The sequence below is a fragment of the Symphalangus syndactylus genome, chromosome 5 (assembly GCF_028878055.3).
Source record: "Symphalangus syndactylus isolate Jambi chromosome 5, NHGRI_mSymSyn1-v2.1_pri, whole genome shotgun sequence".
Lineage (NCBI taxonomy): Eukaryota > Metazoa > Chordata > Mammalia > Primates > Hylobatidae > Symphalangus > Symphalangus syndactylus.
This window is the reverse complement of record NC_072427.2, coordinates 46745367-46764587: the sequence shown is the minus strand read 5'-3', so window position 1 is coordinate 46764587 and position 19221 is coordinate 46745367. Positions and strand designations below refer to the sequence as shown.

Here is a 19221-nt window from a genome sequence, read left to right as displayed (position 1 = left end):
AAGAGAGGAAATCAGTATATGGAAGAGATATCTGCACTCCTGTTTATTGCAGCACTATCCACAATAGCCAAGATTTGGAAGCAACCCAAGTGTCCATCAACAGGCAAATGGATAAAGAAGTGTAGTACAGATACACAATGGAGTGTATTCAGCCGTAAGAAAGAATGAGGTTCTGTCATTTGCAAAAACATGGATAGAACCAGAGGTCATTATGTGAAGTGAAATGAAATAAGCCAGTCTCAGAAAGATAAGCTTCGCATGTTCTCACTCACTTGTGGGAGCTAAAAATTAAAACAATTGAACTCACGTAGATAGAAAGTAGAATGATGGTTACCAGAGGCTGAGAAGGATAGTGGGGGGTGGGGTGGAAATGTGGATGATTAATGGGTATTAAAAAATAGTTAGAATTAGTAAGATCTAGTATTTGATAGCACAACAGGGTGACTATAGTCAATAATAATTTCATTGTACATGTAAACATAACTAAAAGTATAATTGGGTTGTTTGTAATAGAAACAGTAAATATTTGAGGTGAGGGATACCTCATTCACTCTGATGTGATTATTACACATTGTATGCCTGTATCAAAATAGCCCATGGGTCAAACCTGTAATCCCAGTACTTTGGGAGGCAAAGGTGGGCGGATCACCTGAGGTCAGAAGTTCAAGACCAGCCTGGCCAACATAGCGAAACCCCATCTCTACTAAAACAAACTCCATTTCTACTAAAAATACAAAACTTAGCCATGTGTGATGGCACATGCCTGTAATCCCAGCTACTCGGGAAGCTGAGGCAGGAGAATTGCTTGAACCTGGGAGGCAGAAGTTGCAGTGAGCTGAGATTGTGCCATTGCACTCCAGCCTGGGCAACAGAGCAAGACTCCATCTTAAAAAAAAAAAAAAGAAAAAGGAAAAAAGAAAATGGCTTCATTACTAAGAAAGAAATACTAAAACTAAAGGAACTTAGTTTTTAATGGTAAATAAAGGGACTTGCTCTGGGAGGAGCCTCTAAAGTCTCTCTGTCTAGGCCCCCTAGTTCTCTATTTAAGTGTGTATCAGGTGACTGTTGAAAAAGTCTCTTATGAAAGACTGAGTTAAACATTCTTATTTTTGCCAAAAGTATAAAATGCTTTTGTGGAAGCATGTGAATTCTTAGATGACTCCTTTAGGATTTTTTATGTTGTCCAGGTACTCCAGGAGCAGATTCGTGCCCGCGACAACATTAGCTATGGAACTAATTCTGCCTTAAAGACCCTGGAGATGCGCCAGCTCTCCGGTTTGGGAGATCTTCGAGGAAGAGTGGCAAGGTAGGTGTTCAAATGTTGGGGTCTCTACTTACCAAAAACCACTTTCTATAAACTCCATTATAGTGGGGAATATATTAATGAAGCCCCAAAGCAAATGCCTTGCATTCCTTTAATACATTCCCTCCCTGCTTTGGCCATAAAATCCAGTGGTAGGAGTTAAACCTGGTTGTGAGGGCGCCATGGGTTTCTTTTGTTACACAGTTGGTGTTGTCTTCATGGGAAGAAATGATGGGAGAACTCACTCAGCTGACCTTGTAATTTGATAGGGTAGTACTATGTTTATTGAATTCGATAATATAAAGTTGGCATAGTTTGTATGTCGTTTTAGAAACTTAATTTTTCCTGTTATTCATTTTTATTTTATTTTCTGAAAGTATTGGTCTGGGAAAGATTGGAAACTTAGAAAAAAGAGCTTTCTCCTCAGTATGAAAAGTGCTATTTTCTCAAAGTGTGCTGCATGGACCAGCAGCCTCAACATCACCTGGGAACTTGTTAGAAATGTACTGTCTCCAGCCCACCCTGCAACTACTGAGTTAGAATCTGCATTTTAACAAGATCCCTGAATTCATATGCATGGGAAAGCCTGGGAAGCACTGTACCAGGACTCTGTCTAGGGCTATTTTTAGCTGGCTGGGACAAATTTGTCCGAAGTATTTCTGGGCCTCTTCTGCCCTCTGCTGGGCCTAAGAGACAAGCGCATTAATACATAGCACCGGAGCTGAGGAGCAAATGGCACTTCCCGTCAGTCTGAGGTGGCAATGCGGGTGGTCTGCAAGGAGTCGGGTGGAAGAAAGAACAAGGACCTCCAGCATGCAAGGCCGCTGGAGCAGGGAGGAGCAGTGTTAGGGTGTGTTTGTGCAGAGAACATGTCGAGGGCCTTGAATGCTGGGCATGTATTTGAGTCTGCTGGGTAAAGATCTGTCTAATAGCAGAAGGCTGCGTGGATTGGATGCGGGACAGGTTGATCACCCTCCTTCTGTGGTTTTCTGTCCTCATCAGGATGAACTCTAGTCTCCTTAGTGTGATCCTTGGTGATGACACCCTGTTGACTCCCTCTCCTGTCACTACCTTTCAGCAGTGATCAACTTTGTTTGTCCCTGAATAAACCATGCTCTTCTATTGCTACACCTTTGTACATGCTGTTCTCGTACCTAGCATGCCTTTCCTCCTCCTTTTCTTTTCTTTTTATTTTTGAGACAAGTCTCACTCTGTCGCCCAGGCTGGAGTGCAGTGGTACAATCTCAGCTCACTGCAACCTCCGCCTCCTGGATTCAAGCGATTCTCCTGCCTCAGCCTCCCAAGTAGCTGGGACTACAGGCACTCGCCACCACGCCCAGCTAAGTTTTGTATTTTTAGTAGAGATGAGGTTTTACCATGTTGCCCAGGCTGGCTTCTAACTCCTGACCTCAGGTGATCCGCCCACCTCGGCCTCCCAGAGTGCTGGGATTACAGGTGTGAGCCACTGTGCCCAGCCTCCTCCTCTTTTTCTAACTTCTTTTCAGTCTTTCAAGTTTGGCTGAAGTGTCACCCCCTCTGGGAGTCTTCCCTGACACCCCCACTCCATAGAGCTCTCCTAGCACTCACTGCCCTATTGAGTCTCTCTGTTGTCTTCCTCACTCTGCTGCCTTTACTGTGTTGGAGGGGGTTTCCAGATGTGTTACCTCTCTATAGCTAAGTGCCTGGAATAGTCTCTGGAAAACAATAGATACTCAACATTCATCATCAATTTGGACGAAGAAATGACCTGGAAACTCACTATAATAGGACGGGAAAACCTTGACTCCTTATTTGTGCAGTTCGGCTTAAAAGAAATCCCAGCTCTGTGATACCTCTCAGAACAGCAGGGAGTTAGAAGAACTTGTGAGCTACAGGACAGAGTAGGGACTTTAGGAGGACTTTGAGGATCTTCGTAGCCGCTTCAGTTGCGGATGAAGATCAAGTGAGGGAATACATGTGAGAGGCTTGGTGCCCTGCACGCGATGAAAAGGGCCTGCAACCAGTGGTAGCTTTGTCATCTCAGGGGCAAGAGCAGTGACATTGTCCTTATGATGCTGGTTCTAATACAAAGTAGAAAAATTATTTTAAAATACTTTCAGGAATCTTATATTCTTCAGTTTCTTATCAACTTCTCTACCCAACTTGTTCCTTCCCTGTAACAAAAACTTTCACTCTAAAGGCATCAAAAATGTTTGTTATGAGTACTAGATATTTTTGCTTTGTTTTTTGGCTATATTAGAATGCTGATGAGACTTGATTGTTGAAATGAATTCATGTGAAATAAAAATTCTTTGGAAAAGTTTCTTGGCTTTCTTGTATTGATTATGTAATTGTATTGGAGGGGTATGAACATTTTAAGTGGTATTCTTAAGATACTAGGTTGCTATATTATTTCATATTTAATTTTATAGTTTTTATGGGTCCATTGGTGATGTAATTAGTAGCAAACGGGCCTTGATTTTTTTCCCCTGTAAATCCAGCTCAGAAGGGCAAAGGCAAGTTCTCCATAAAGGTGAGATACACATTTAGCTCACGTGGCATACCATGTTCTAAATAGGACTTAATCAGACCTGAAGGCCCGATACATGGCCCCCTTTCTCTCTCTCTCTGAACACCTTTAGCGAGATCTAATTCACATACTATATGTCACCTACTTAAAGCACATAATTCAGTGGTTTTTAATATATGCACACAGTCATGTAGTCATCACCACAATCGATTTCAGAACGTTTTTATCATCCAAAAAGAAACCCCATACCCATTAGCTGTAACTCCCCATTTTTCCCCAGCCTCCCCAGTTCCGCAGTCCATGGCAGGCCTACGTTCTCTGTCTAATGGATTTCCCTCTTCTGAGCATTTCCAGTGAATGTGTTCCCTTGATTCTGGCTTCTGACACTTAGCATCATGTTTTCAGGGTTCATCCATGTTGTAGCATGTATCAGCACTTCATTCCTTGTTATGGCTGCATAGTACCTCATTGTGTATTGCATTTTAAAAACCTATTCATCAGTTGGACGTTGGGGTTGTTTCCACTTTTGACTCTTTAAAATAATGCTACTGTGAACATTTGTCAATTTGTTTTTGTGTGCTCATAGGTTTTCATTTCTCTTGGATATGTACCTAGAATGAAAATGCTGAGTAACATGATAATTCTATATTCAGCTTTTGAGGAACAGCGCAGCTAGACTGTTTGCCGAAGTGGCTGCCACTTTACATTGCCCCCAGCAGTGTCTGAGGGCTCCGATTTCTTCACATCCTCACTCACAGTTGTTTTCTATCTTTTTGATTATAGCCATCCCAGTGGGTTTGAAGAGGTAGCTCACTGTGGTTTTGATTGCATCCCCCTGAGGACTAATGGTGTTGAGCATCATTTAATGTGCTTATTGGTCATTGGCATATCTTCTTTAGGGAAATATTTATTCAGATTCCTTGCCCATTTTTAAATTTTTATTATTGAGCTGTAGGAGTTTTAAAAATTATATATTCTAGATATAATTCCCTTATCAGATATCTGATTTGAAAAATTACTGTCCCATTCTAAGGGATGTCTTTTCATTTTCTTGTGTCTTTTGAAACTTAAAAATTTTTAATCTTGATTATATCTAACATCTATCTTTTCTTCAGTTGCTAGTGTTTGGGGTGTCATATTTAAGAAACTCTTGCCTAATCCAGGTCACAAAGATTTATGCCTGTATTTTCTTTTTAAGTTTTAAAGTTTCAGCTCTTACATTTAGGCCTTTGATCCATTTTTAGTTAATTTTTTTGTATATAGTATAAGGCAGGGTTCCACATTTATTCTTTTCCTTGTAGATATCTATTTATTCCAGCATAATTTGTTGAAAAGTCTATTCTTTCCCCCATCAAATGGTCTTGGCACCCTAGTTGAAAATCATTTGGCGGCCGGGAGTGGTGGCTCACGCCTGTAATCCCAGCGCATTGGAAGGCCAAGGCAGGCAGATCAGGAGGTCAGGAGTTCAAGACCAGCCTGACCAATATGGTGAAACCCCGTCTCTACTAAAAATACAAAAATTAGCCAGGTGTGGCGGCCTGCGCCTGTAGTCCCAGCTACTCAGGAGGCTGAAGCAGGAGAACCACTTGAACCTGGGAGGCGGAGGTTGCAGTGAGCCAAGATCTCGCCACTGCACTCCAGCCTGGGCAACAGAGCAAGACTCTATCTCAAAAAACAGAAAGACAATCACTTGGCAAATAGGTGTATAGATTTATTTGTGGACTCTCAATTCGATTCCATTGATTCTCAATTCTTTTCTTATGCTGGTACCACACTGTCTTGATTACTATAGCTTTGTGGTAAATTTTGAAATTGAGAAGTGTGAGTCTTCCAACTTCATCCTTTTTTTTCAAGATTGTGTTAGCTGTTTTAGGTCCATTGTATTTCCTTATGAAATTTAGGATCAGGCCAGGTGCAGTGGCTCATGCTTGTAATCCCAGCACTTTGGGAGGCCAAGGCGGGTGGATCACCTGAGGTCAGGAATTTGAGACCAGCCCGGCCAACATGGTGAAATCCCATCTCTACTAAAAAGACAAAAATTAGCTGGGTGTGGCAGCACACGCCTGTAATCTCAGCTCCTGGGGAGGCTGAGGCAGGAGAATTGCTTGAACCTAGAGGTTGTAGTGAGCCAGGATTGTGCCACTGCACTCCAGCCTGGGTGACAGAGCAAAACTTTGTCTCAAATTTAAAAAAAGAAGAAGAAGAAGAAATTAAGATCAGGCTAGGTGTGGCGGCTCACGCCTGTAATCCCAGCACTTTGGGAGGCTGAGGTGGGCGGATCATGACATCAGGAGTTTGAGACCAGCCTGGCCAACATAGTGAAATCTCGTCTCTACTAAAATACAAAAATTAGCCAGGTGTGGTAGCGGCCACCTGTAATCCCAGCTACTCAGGTGGCTGAGGCAGGATAATCGCTTGAACCTGAGAGGCAGATGCTGCAGTGAGCCCAGGTTGTGCCACTGCGCACCAGCCTGGGTAACAGAGCAAGACTCTGTGTCAAAAAAAAAAAAAAAAAATTAAGATCAGTTTGTCAATTTCTGCAAAGAAACCAGTTGGAATATTGATAGGGACTGTGTTAAATCTGTAGATCTGTTTGGGGAATATTGCCATTTTAAAAATATTAAGTCTTTCAGTGCGTTCAGTGTCTCATGTCCATAATCCCAGGGATTTGGGAGGCCAAGGTAGGAGGATTGCTTGAGGCCAGGAGTTTGAGGCCAGGAGTTTGAGACCATGTTTGGCAACATAGCAAGACTCCATATATATGAAAAAATGAATATAAGTTAGCTGGGCATGGTGGCACATGCCTGTAGTTGCAAGGAGCTATGATCATATCACTGCACGTCAACCAGGGTGACAGAGGAAGACCCTGTTTCAAAAAAAAAAATAAGCCTTTATTTAAACAAATTTTTTTTAGAAACATTGTCTTCCTCTGTTGCCCACACTAGAGTGCAGTGGCATGATCACAACTCCGTGCAGTTTGAACTCCTGGGCTCAAGCAATCCTCCCACCTCAGCTTCCCGAGCAGCTGGGACTACAGGCATGTGACACCACATCTGACTAATTTTTTTCATTTTTTGTAGAGACAGGGTCTCTCCCAGGCTGGTCTTGAACTCCTGGTTTCAAGTGATCCTCTCACTTTGGCCTCCCAAAGTGGTGGGATTATAGGTGTTAGTCACCATGCCTGGCCCCAAAATTCAGTATTTGGATCCATGAATGTGGGTGTCTTTCCATTTATTTTGGTCATCTTTAATATGTTTCAACACTATTTTGGAGATTTAAAAGTATAAATTTCACACTTCTTTAAATTTATTCCTAAGTATTTTATTCTTTTTGATGCTACTGAAAATAGCAAATCATTTTGGTTTTTTATTGCCACTTAGATAAGTACAGTAGATTTTGTATATTGGTCTTGTATCCTGCAACCCTGCTGAACTCATTAATTACTTCTAATAATTTCTAGTGAATTTTTTAAAAGGATTTTCTACATACAGATCATGCCATCTGCAAATAGAGATAGTTTTACTTTTTACTTTCCAATCTGGATTTTATTTCATTTTCTTGCCTAATTGCCCTGACTAGAACCTCCAGTACAATGTTGGCTAAATGTAGTGAGAGCAGATACTCTTGTCTTGTTTTTTTATTTTAGGAGAAAGCATCCATACTCTCATTATTAAGTAGGATGTTAGGTGTGGATTTTTGTTTTTTCCTTTGGAGACGGAGTCTTGCTCTGTCGCCCAAGCTGGAGCGAAGAGGCGCGATTTTGGCTCACTGCACCCTCTGCCCCCACAGGTTCAAGTGATTCTCCTGCCTCAGCCTCCCAAGTAGCCGGGATTACAGGCGCCTGCCACCACGCCCAGCTAATTTTTGTATTTCTGTTAGAGATGGGGATTCGCCATATTCGCCAGGCTGGTCTCGAACTCCTGACCTCAAGTGATCCACCTGTCTCGGCCTCCCAAAGTGTTAGGATTACAGGTGTGAGCCATCGCTCCCAGCCCAAATGTGAATTTTTTTGTATATGCTCTTTATTAGGTTGAGAAAGATTTTCTTTTCCTAGTTTCCTAGTTTGTTGGCTCTTTTTATCATGAAGGGTATTGGATTTTGTCAAATGCTTTTTTTCCACCTATTGAGATGATCGTGTGGGGTTTGTCCTTTTTTCAATTGATAAGGTTTATTACACTAATTGCTTTTCTGATGTTAAAGCAAGTTTTCATTCTTGAAATAAATCTCACTTGTTCATGATATATAATCCTTTTTTTATATTGAAGGATCAGTTTGCTAGTATTTTGTTGAAATGACACCATTTGTTGTCATTTCCTTACCCCAATACAGCTTTGCTCATCCACCTCCTTTGTGCTATTATCAAATACATTAAATTTGTAATGTAGTGTACATTGTTCTATGTATGTAACAATACAGTTGTATGCATATTATTTTAAACAATTGCTTTTTTTAAATTTTTTATTTTTATTTATTTATTTATTTATTTATTTATTTATTTATTTATTTTGAGACGGAGTCTCGCTCTGTCGCCCAGGCTAGAGTGCAGTGGCGCAATCTCGGCTCACTGCAAGCTCCGCCTCCCGGGTTCACGCCATTCTCCTGCCTCAGCCTCTCCGAGTAGCTGGGACTACAGGCGCCCGCCACCATGCCCGACTAATTTTTTGTATTTTTAGTAGAGACGGGGTTTCTTCGTGGTCTCAATCTCCTGACGTCGTGATCCGTCCGCCTCGGCCTCCCAAAGTGCTGGGATTACAAGCGTGAGCCACCGTGCCCGGCCTAAACAATTGCTTTTTTAATCAATCATGACAGGAGAGAAAATATTCATGTATATTGCTCTTTATAATTACATAATTACCTTTACCCATGCTCTGTGTGTTTTCATGAGGATTCAAATTACTATCTGGGGCACTTGCTTTTAGCCTGACAAACTTTGTTTGGTATTTCTTCTAGGGTGGGTCTTCTAACAATGAATTCTCTCATTTTTTGTTTTTCTGGAATGTCTTTATTTTGCCTTATTTTTTTGAAAAGTAGTTTCACTGGATGTAAGATTCTTGGTTGACAGCTTGTTTTCTTTTAGCACCATGAATATGTCATCCACTGCCTTGTGGTCCCAATTATTTCTGACGAAAAATTAGCTATTAATATTATTCTAGTTCCCTTGTATGTGAGGAATTTTTTTTCTTGCTGCTTTCAAATATTTCTCTGTCTATGTGTTTTTCATTTTTTTTTTTTTTTTTTTGAGACGGATACCCTGTTGCCCAGGCTGGAGTGCAGTGGCGTGATCTCAGCTCACTGCAACCTCTGCCTCCCAGGTTCAAGCAAGTCTCATGCCTCAGCCCCCTGTGTAGCTGGGGTTACAGGCGTGCACCACCACACCTGGCTAATTTATGTATTTTTGGTCGAGACAGGGTTTCACCATGTTGGCCAGGCTGGTCTCAAACTCCTGGCCTCAAGTGATCTGCCCGCCTCAGCCTCCCAAAGTGCTGGGATTACAGGCGTGAGCCACCGTGCCCAGCCATGATGTGTCTGGTATAGATCTCTTGGTATTTGCCCTACTTGGAGTTTGTTGAACTACTTGTTTGTATCAATTAATGTTTTTCATAATATTTTGGAAGTTTTCAGCCGTTATTTTTTGAATTTTTTAATGTTCTTTTCTCTTCTGTTTCTCTCTCTTTCCTTTGAGTTGGAGTCTTACTCTTCACCCAGGCTAGAGTGAAGTGGCAAGATCATGGCTCATTGTAACCTCAAACTACTGGGCTCAAGCAATCCCCCACTTCAGTCTCCTGAGTAGCTGGGACTGTAGGCATGCATCACCATGCCCAGCTAAGTATTTTTATTTTTATTTTTAGAGACAGGGTCTCACTATGTTGCCCAGGCTGGTCTCAAAGTCCTGGCCTCAAGCAATTCTCCTGCCTCAGCCTCCTGAGTTGCTGGGATTACAGGTGTAAGCCACCATGCCTGGCATCTTCTCTCCTATTATTCTCATTATGCATATGTTGGTGCATTTAAGTGTCTCTCTTTTTTTGGAGACGCTCTTCATTTTTATTTCTTTCTTTTTTTAATCTCTGTTCATCAGACTGCATAATCTCTAGCCACCTATTTTCAAGTTCACTAGTCTTTGTTCTACCTATTCACGTTTTCTTTTGAGCCCCTCTATCAATTTTTTATTCAGGATTTCCATTAGGTTCTTCTTTTTCTTTTATAATTTCTATAGCTTTATTAATATTTTCTATTTGAAGAAACATTGTTATTATACTTTCCTTTTAAAAGTGTGGTTTCAATCATCCTATGTTTGCTCATTCTATATTTATATTAGCTATTTGAAATTTTCTTTTCTAAAATCTGACATCTGTGTCCTCTTACAGGCAGTTGGTTTACCTGTTTTTTTCTCTCTGAGTATAGTTCACATTTTCCTGGCCATTTTAGATAATATATTGTAGCAACTCTGGATACAAGCCCCCTAAGCTTGTTTTTGAGGTTGTTTGCATGTTTATTTGTTTAGCGACTTGAATGGACTCTTTTAGTGACGTCTGTTTACCCTGCAATATGAAGCCTCTGATGTCACTCCTCAGTGCAGTTTGGGAAATGGGCACAATCATTTGCAATGACAGTGGTTTTGGAAGGGCTTTCTTTGACTGTCTCTTTCCCTGATATTTTATTAGGCTATCTTCCTCTGTTGATATCACACCCAAATCTTAGGCTCCACTAATTGCTAGCATATTGCTATACTATTTTTGACAATGCCCTGGGACATAAATTGTCCTATAGTCTGATGGTACTATAATTAAATAACTGCCAGCTATAAAGGGCTTAATGATACATATATATAATAATTATGTATATATACAAAAATTACAATAATACGGAAAACGAGCAACCAAATTGATGTTTTAAATGTCATTGTGTTTGGTATGCTATACCACTATGTCATATGCTGACAGAGAAGTTCTGCATCAGCGTGTGGCCCAAGTCATACCCGTTAGACGTTCGGGACTCTCTAGACGGACTTCTGACCACCAGTGACTAGGTAAGCCTAGCAATAGAGTCACTCTGCCACCTGATGGCCACAACCTGGAATTGTACCTGGGAGATAACAGCTGTCCAAAGACCCAAAAAGGGAAAATTTGGAATGAATATATTAACGTTCATCACGATGTAAAGCATTAAGGATGAATAGGAAAACTGGTTAGATTCATTGGAAATTGTTGTTTAACTAAAGCTGTTGAGCCATGAACACAGCTATATTAGAGCCCTGAGGCTGTCTTTTACGAGTTTTTTTTTAAGACAGGAATGATGTCTTTGATTTAACGCTAGATGAAATAGCAATATTCCTTTCCTCCTTTTATCTTAAATATATTTTTATTTTGAAATAATTTTAAATTTATAAAAAATTACAAAATTCAGCAATTGTTAACAATATGTCACATTTACTGTATTATTGTTTCATGCATGTATTTTTTTTCTGAAACATTTTAGAGTAAGAACATTATTTTTAACATAAGAAAACCAGAGTTGACTTCACTGCGTGTGTGTCTCTGTGTGTGTGTGTGTGTGTGTGTGTGTGTGTGTGTGTGTGTGTGTTTTGAGACAGTCTCGCTCTGTTGCCCAGGCTGGAGTGCAATGGCGCGATTTTGGCTCACTGCAACCTCCGCCTCCCGGGTTCAAGCAATTCTCCTGCTTCAGCCTCCCAAGTAGCTGGGATTACAGGTGCCTGCCACCACGCCCGGCTAATTTTTGTATTTTTTATTTTTTAGTAGAGACGGGGTTTTACCACGTAGGCCAGGCTAGTCTCGAATTCCTGACCCCAGGTGATCTGCCCATCTCGCCTTCCAAAGTGCTGGGATTACAGGCCTGAGCCACCGCGCTGGCCATGTTTTCTGATGGGAGTTTTTGGTATCCTACCTTGTGCTCATCTCTGTGTCCCCTACCCAGCCTGCTTCTTTATTTACAAAAGTACACAAGGGATGTGTGCTGGTAGGAAAGAATCAGAAATTTAATTGAATATACAAAATAAAAATGAAGCCTGGCCAGGAGTGGTGGCAGCACTTTGGGAGGCCGAGGCGGGTGGATTACCTGAGGTCAGGAGTTCCGAGACCAGCCTGGCCAACATGGTGAAAACCTGTCTCTACTAAAAATACAAAAATTAGCTGGGCGTGGTAGTGGGCGCCTGTAATCCCAGCCACTCAGGAGCCTGAGGCAGGACAATCGCTTGAGCCTGGGAGGTTGCAGTGAGCTGAGATTGCGCCACTGCACTCCAGCCTGGGCGACAGAGTGAGACTCTGTCTCAAAAAAAAAAAAGCCTTACCACCTCTTGGCTCTGTTTTACTCCTTAGAGGTAACTAGTGTTAACAGTCTGTTGTCTGTCCTTTCAGACTTTTCTCATAAGTAATAATAAGATAATAGTTTATCATTCCAATGATACAATGGTTTGTAGTCTAATAAGTTACTTTACAGTGTGATTTTAACTTTACAAAGTATTATATATACTATTCTGCAAAATGTTTGTCCACATAACATGTGGACACTTCCAGTATGCACATAGATCTAGCATACTTTTTAATTGGATATGGAGTATTCTGCTACATCTATGTACTATAATTCAATGTATTTAGCCACTATTTTTTTTTTTTTGACAGAGTCTCACTGTGTCACCCAGGCTGGAGTGCAATGGCACAATCTCAGCTCACTGCAACCTCCGCCTCCCAGGCTCAAGCGATTCTTGTGCCTCAGGCTCCTGAGTAGCTGGGATTACATGCATGCACCACCACACCCAGCTAATTTTTGTATTTTTAGTAGAGATGGGGTTTTGCCACGTTGGCCAGGCTGGTCTCAAACTCCTGGCCTCAAGCGACCCACCTGCCTCGGCCTCCTAAAGTTCTGGGATTACAGGTGTGAGCCACTGTGCCCAGCCCTAGCCACTGTTGTATTAATAGAAATTTATGTTATAGTACTTGTGTTTCCAAGTGAGACACAGCATTGAAGCCAAGTGATAGCTAGTGAAAGCTTCAGAGTACTTTTGAGACTTTTCAAACTACATTTTAAAACACAGTCTGTCTCTCAAATAGCTTTGTAAAGGTGATGAAACTGGTCTGATGTAGTGATACCTGATAGTGTTTATCTAGGAACTTATGTTTGGACTGGAAAATAATGTCTTTTTAAAAAACTATAATATTTTTTATTTCATAGTATTTAAAAAACCTCAGCTTTCCCCAAATATGAGTTAAATAATATTTTGCTAAAAAATTATGAACTCAAAATAAAAAATCAGGCTCTATATTTGGCATTATTTTTAATCATCATTTATGACATGGGAATGATTTGTGAGGATTAATGAAATAATGTATGTCAAGTATCTAGTACATAGTCAATATTTCCTTACATTCATTCATTCACAAATATTTATTAAACCTCTACCATATGCAAGGCAATAAATAAAACTAGGGTTTTAGTGATGAAAAAGGCATGTATAATGTCTCCTTGCATGCAGTTTACATTCTAGAACAGTTGTTGCAAAGTGAGAGTCTATAAGAAAGTTGGAATAATTGAGCTGGTAGCTTACTTTCTTTAGAGTCAATAATAAATTAAGTTTACCACAATTTTATCCATTTACTCACCATTGTTTCTTGCAACCTACTCCTTCTTTGTGGGTGTTCTTTTATCCTTACTGAAGTACATTCATTAGTAACTTTTTCAGTATTGGCTTGTGGGTGATATATTTGTTAGTATTTGCATGTTAGAAAGAGTCTTTATTTTGTACTTACTCTTGGATGATAGATTATTTACCCTCAATACTTAGAAGATGTTTCTCCATTATCTTCTGATATCTATTGTCTCCTATGTCTATTGTGGGCTGTCAGTCTTATTGTCAGTTTTTGGTAGTTTTGGCTAGGTTACTTCTCTTTAGTCTGTAGCTTTTAAGATTTTATATTTATCATCGGTTATCTGAATTTCCCCATGCTTTATTTTTACTTATCCCAGTTTGTATTTATTGAATATCTTAAGATTCATGTCTTTCTTCAGTTTAGAAAATTGTTGTCATTCACACCTCAAATACTGCTTCTCTGCCATTATCTCTATTTCCTTCTATTGGAACTCCTCCTTGACGTATGTTAACATCCCTCTATTTGACTTCCATGTTTCTTAACTATGTTTTCATGTTTTTAATCTCTGTCCACTACATTCTGAGTGAGTTCCTTGCTACTATCATTGAATCCACTGATTCTGTCTTCAACTATGTCCAGTCTAGAATTATTAAGACAAGGGCCGGGCGCGGTGGCACACATCTGTAATCCCAGCACTTTGGGAAGCTGAGGCGGGTGGATCACCTGTGGTCAGGAATTTGAGACCAGCCTGGCCAACATGATGAAACTTCGTGTCTACTAAAAATACAAAAATTAGCCACGCATGGTGATGTGTACCTGTAATCCCAGCTACTCAGGAGGCTGAGGCAGAAGAATGGCTTGAACCCGGGAGGCAGAGGTTGCAGTGAGCCGAGATCGCGCCACTGCACTCCAGCCTGGGTGACAGAGTTAGACTCTGTCTCAAAAAAAAAAAAATCACAGAAAGGAGTCATTGATCATCTTAGCTGCCTATAGCATGGAAGTAAGTGATTTGCTGGATGGTGTGTGCCTGGAAGTGGATGTACACCTCACATCTGCAGGTCACCCCTGTGTCTGCCCACCACTGACAGGGGAAAATAAAGGGTTCTCCTCTTCTACCTTCTGTCTTGTATAAATGCCTCTCACTGTCAGAATCGAACTCAGAACCCTTCTGGCAAGGACGTCTGGGAAGTATAGTTTGGGGCTTCGGTCCCTACGATGCCAAGAGCATTTACAAGGAGCAAAGATGTTTTGTCACTTAAGAATGATCCATTTATATAAACTCTTTTCCTTGTCACTAATCCTCCAGTTTTTTCCTAAGTCTCTAACCATTAGCCACTTTCCTTGAACGTCTGGCCATCTCTTATTCCAGGCAAAATGAATCTCCCAATATATTGTTTGAAATTCTGCCTTCCTGACAATCTTTAGGGCTACTCCTGAGTGGACCTAGAAGCATCAGCAGTCTTATTGCAGAAGGTGTCAGCATACTGGGTGTGACCATCTGTAAGCCAGGCCTGACTTTCTTTTTTTTTTTTTTTTTTTTTTCATTTTTCCTTTACCTTTATTTTTGTATTTTATTTATTTATTTTTTTTATTATATTTTAAGTTTTAGGGTACATGTGCACAACATGCAGGTTACATATGCATACGTGTGCCACGTTGGTGTTCTGCACCCAGTAACTCGTCATTTAACATTAGGTATATCTCCAAATGCTATCCCTCCCCCCTCCCCCCACCCCACAACAGGCCCCAGTGTGTGATGTTCCCCTTCCTGTGTCCATGTGTTCTCATTGTTCAATTCCCACCTATGAGTGAGAACATGCGGTGTTTGGTTTTTTGTCCTTGTGATAGTTTGCTGAGAATGATGGTTTCCAGCTTCATCCATGTCCCTACAAAGGACATGAACTCATCATTTTTTATGGCTGCATAGTATTCCATGGTGTATATGTGCCACATTTTCTTAATCCAGTCTATCATTGTTGGACATTTGGGTTGGTTCCAAGTCTTTGCTATTGTGAATGGTGCCGCAATAAACATACATGTGCATGTGTCTTTATAGCAGCATGATTTATAGTCCTTTGGGTATATACCCCGTAATGGGATTGCTGGGTCAAATGGTATTTCTAGTTCTAGATCCCTGAGGAATTGCCACACTGACTTCCACAATGGTTGACCTAGTTTACAGTCTCACCAACAGTGTAAAAGTGTTCCTATTTCTCCACATCCTCTCCAGCACCTGTTGTTTCCTGACTTTTTAATGATCGCCATTCTAACTGGTGTGAGATGGTATCTCATTGTGGTTTTGATTTGCATTTCTCTGATGGCCAGTGATGATGAGCATTTTTTCATGTGTGTTTTGGCTGCATAAATGTCTTCTTTTGAGAAGTGCCTGTTCATACCCTTTGCTCACTTTTTGATGGGGTTGTTTTTTTTTTCTTGTATTTGTTTGAGTTCATTGTAGATTCTGGATATTAGCCCTTTGTCAGATGAGTAGATTGCAAAAATTTTCTCCCATTCTGTAGGTTGAGCCAGGCCTGACTTTTGCCTCAGTCTACCTGGTCATCAAGAACTCTTCTAGAAACCACAGGTTTTTTGCTTTTTGCTTTTTTTTTTTGTATTATCATTTTATCTTTTTGTGGACACAGGGTCTCACTATGTTGCCCAGGCTGGCCTTGAACTCCTGGGCTCAAGCAATTCTCCTGCCTCAACCTCAGCCTCCCAAGCAGCAGGAGGGAGAAGATGAAGAAGTCATAGGCATGGACTGAAGGAGAGTTGGTGCAGTAGCAGGAATAGATGCCATGGTGGGAATTTGGGCTCTTGTAACTTACTTGTGCCTTTTGAATCTGCTTGAGCCCTTCCCCTTGAAGATGGAGTGCTGTTCTAGGTCCACCTTCTAGTGTGGTATTCATGATGGATTGCTCCGATTGTAGAGTCACCTAATGGCATTCTGTCTCTACCAGAGCCCAGTAGCAAGCCAGCAGCTACTTCTCAACAGAGGAATATTGTCTCAGAACAGAGAATTAGTTAGCTCTAAACTCTTATGGGTCCATTCTGTGACTCTCCTATTAGGACTTGACAGAGGCCCTACACAGCTCATCTGCCACACATACTTTGAGTACCACTGGATCTGCCAAGTTGCAAGGCCCACAGGGCAGCAGCTTTTACTACAGCTTAAACTGGCTGCAAAGCCTTCCCCTGCTGTAGACCCCACTCATACTATACAGCCTTACAAGAGAGTCAGTCAAAGTTTAGAAGTAATATTTTCCAACATGGTAGAAGTTGCCTCCCAAATCCAAGGAGGCCCCCAACTTCGAAAGGCAGGGGTGGTACTTAAGAGTGACAGACCACATCCAGCACACTAGCTCTGCTCTTTGTATTGGCCTCTCACTGCACATAATGTTGTACTCATGATCATTGGAAAGACTTTATTTCTTTGGTGGTTACATCTCTAGCCTTATTAAGCAACATCCCTGTGGTTTAGTGTAAAAACGATAATGAGGCCAGCTCTCTGAATTCATTTGAACCTCTGTTCAAAAGAATGATTGATAGCGCAGTTTCTTTGAGTGGGTTTTGCATTTCAGAGTGTGTAAGGAAGTTTGGCGCATTGTGTTTAAACTTTAATAAGAATCAGCTTTGTTCTTTGTCTGGACAGATGTGATGCCAGCATAGCTAGACTTTCTGCAGAGCACAAAACGACTTATGAGGGGCTCCAGCACTTGAACAAAGAACAGCAGGCTGCCAAACTTATCTTGGAAACGAAAATCAAAGACGCAGAGGGACAGGTATGACCTGTTTCAGGTAGCTTTTAGAAGCAGGTAATTTCTTCTTAGCTAAGAATAACATGGTGTTGATTATTTCTTAAAGGAGAAACCAGCTGGGGCACCTAGCATGGGTTTATGCCAATCATAAGCATCTTTTCTTTGCTTCTTCCTTTCCTATTTCACTAGAGTAGCCCTTCATGTGTCTGGCAACCAAACCACCAAAATTGTTTGGTATAATCCTAATTCTTTCCCCCACCACCACATTCCTAGAACAACGAATACATTCCAGAAATTCTAAATGACACCTTGAAAGCTATCTCTTGCACATGTAAGCGATCAAGCATTCCTTTACAAGCCACTCATCCCAATTTTTGATTCAGGAAATAATGTATTCCCTGGGACTCATTGTATGTACTACCTCATCACATAGTCTGTATGTGGGACAAAATTAGGCAAAGCTAGAGCGTAGGCAGGCTAATGAATATGAGAATATTTGACCTCAGACATCACAGATTAATTTCACAAAGCAAAACTTTTGGCATTTCAGTTTGTTTTTTGGCCACTTAAAAGTTTCCCTTTGCCATCATAGGGCCTGTCTCCTAGGACTTTTTCCACAGTATCTGCCTTATTTGCTATTGTTTGTTTAAAGAGACTATTCCAGTAAAATAGGAGCATCTGGTTAACTTACTGGATTAAATACATTTATACCTTAATTATCTCCAATAAGAATATAAAGCTACTTATGTGAAAAATACAGATATTATAAAACTATGAAAAAGAATAAAAAGACAATCCAATAATAATTTCTTTTTTGAAGAATGAGTGGGGATGGAATTACTACACCAGAGAAGAGATGCTAAGGAAATCATAAGCTTCTTTATAGCCAAGCCAAGTAAAATATGTACAGATCTCCATCAAAAGAGACATTCTTTCTCTTTCTTCTGGATCTGACAAATAACCATGAATCTCTAAGTAAAGAACATGGAACATTTTAATTTTTGCAGAAAAGGCAGAAATTTCACACAGGACTGGTTTTTGTTAAATTTCAGTAAAGACAAGGGACATGGGTAGGTGGTGTGTGAAGGGAATAGGAGGGAGATAGTCTACAAGTTATATTGACTGGTGACCTGACTTGTTATGGAGGTAAATCTGAGACCTTGATGGATTTTGTAAACAATAAAAATTCAATTTTCTATGATTAGCCGTTACGCTGATGGTAGAAATTCCAGGGTAAGGTTGACTATCATGACAGCTGGTTGAAGTTGCGGCCTTGGGCGGGAATTGGGCTTGCTCCTCAGAGAACTGTATGTAAAATTAAGTGCTTAGTGCATGATGAATATTTTGGCAGTGCTACTGGTCTTGATTTTCGATGGGTATATAAGAAAGAAAATGGAGGTGGGAAGATGAGGTAGACTCATAAATGAATTTATCAAATTAGATCGAATCTTAATGCCATTGACTAGAATAATGCTTACTAAATGTTTTATGAAGTTGCATCTGAAGATGTTAGATGTGATATTTATAAGCAAGGTTTGTTTTCCAGATTTCTCAGCTTTTGAACAGAGTGGACTTGTCAATATCAGAGCAGAGCACCAAACTGAAGATGTCCCACAGAGACAGTAACCACCAGCTTCAGCTTTTGGACACGAAGTAAGCAATCAATTTATTTAAAAAAAAAAAACTTAAAGTTCTTTATGAGTTTATGCAATACTATGATTTTTTTCCTCTTGGTTTTTATTTATTGCGCAAATTCAAAACAATAATGGAAGTTAAAAAGAAAAGTTTCCATGTAGCATGTTGCCACTTTTCCTTCATAATTATTGTTTTTTGTGTTTGGATAATTATCCACCTATTCATTCAACAAGTGTGTATTGAGTATTCGTTGGCCTAGGGGCTGAGGATCTGGTAATGAACACAAACCAGACTCTGTTCTTATCCTTGTGGAGTTTAGTCTGGGGAGCCGATGACCATTAATCAATGACGTAAATGAGCATCTACTATATTATTACTAATGGTGGTAAGTGTGTTGAAGGTTTGGTTCATGGTTGT

General features: G+C 40.5%; 1 protein-coding gene across 5 annotated transcripts in view; it reads left to right on the top strand.

Annotated features, from left to right (window-relative positions):
* Positions 1 to 19221, top strand: part of FAM81A (family with sequence similarity 81 member A) — an 86077-nt gene that overhangs the window by 53091 nt on the left and 13765 nt on the right. For all 5 annotated transcript variants that reach the window (XM_055278323.2, XM_055278322.2, XM_055278325.2 and 2 more), the window contains 3 exons: positions 1188 to 1306; positions 17064 to 17193; positions 18716 to 18822. In XM_055278323.2, coding sequence (XP_055134298.1) covers positions 1188 to 1306; positions 17064 to 17193; positions 18716 to 18822 — 356 coding nt within the window. The remainder of the gene's footprint in view (positions 1 to 1187; positions 1307 to 17063; positions 17194 to 18715; positions 18823 to 19221) is intronic.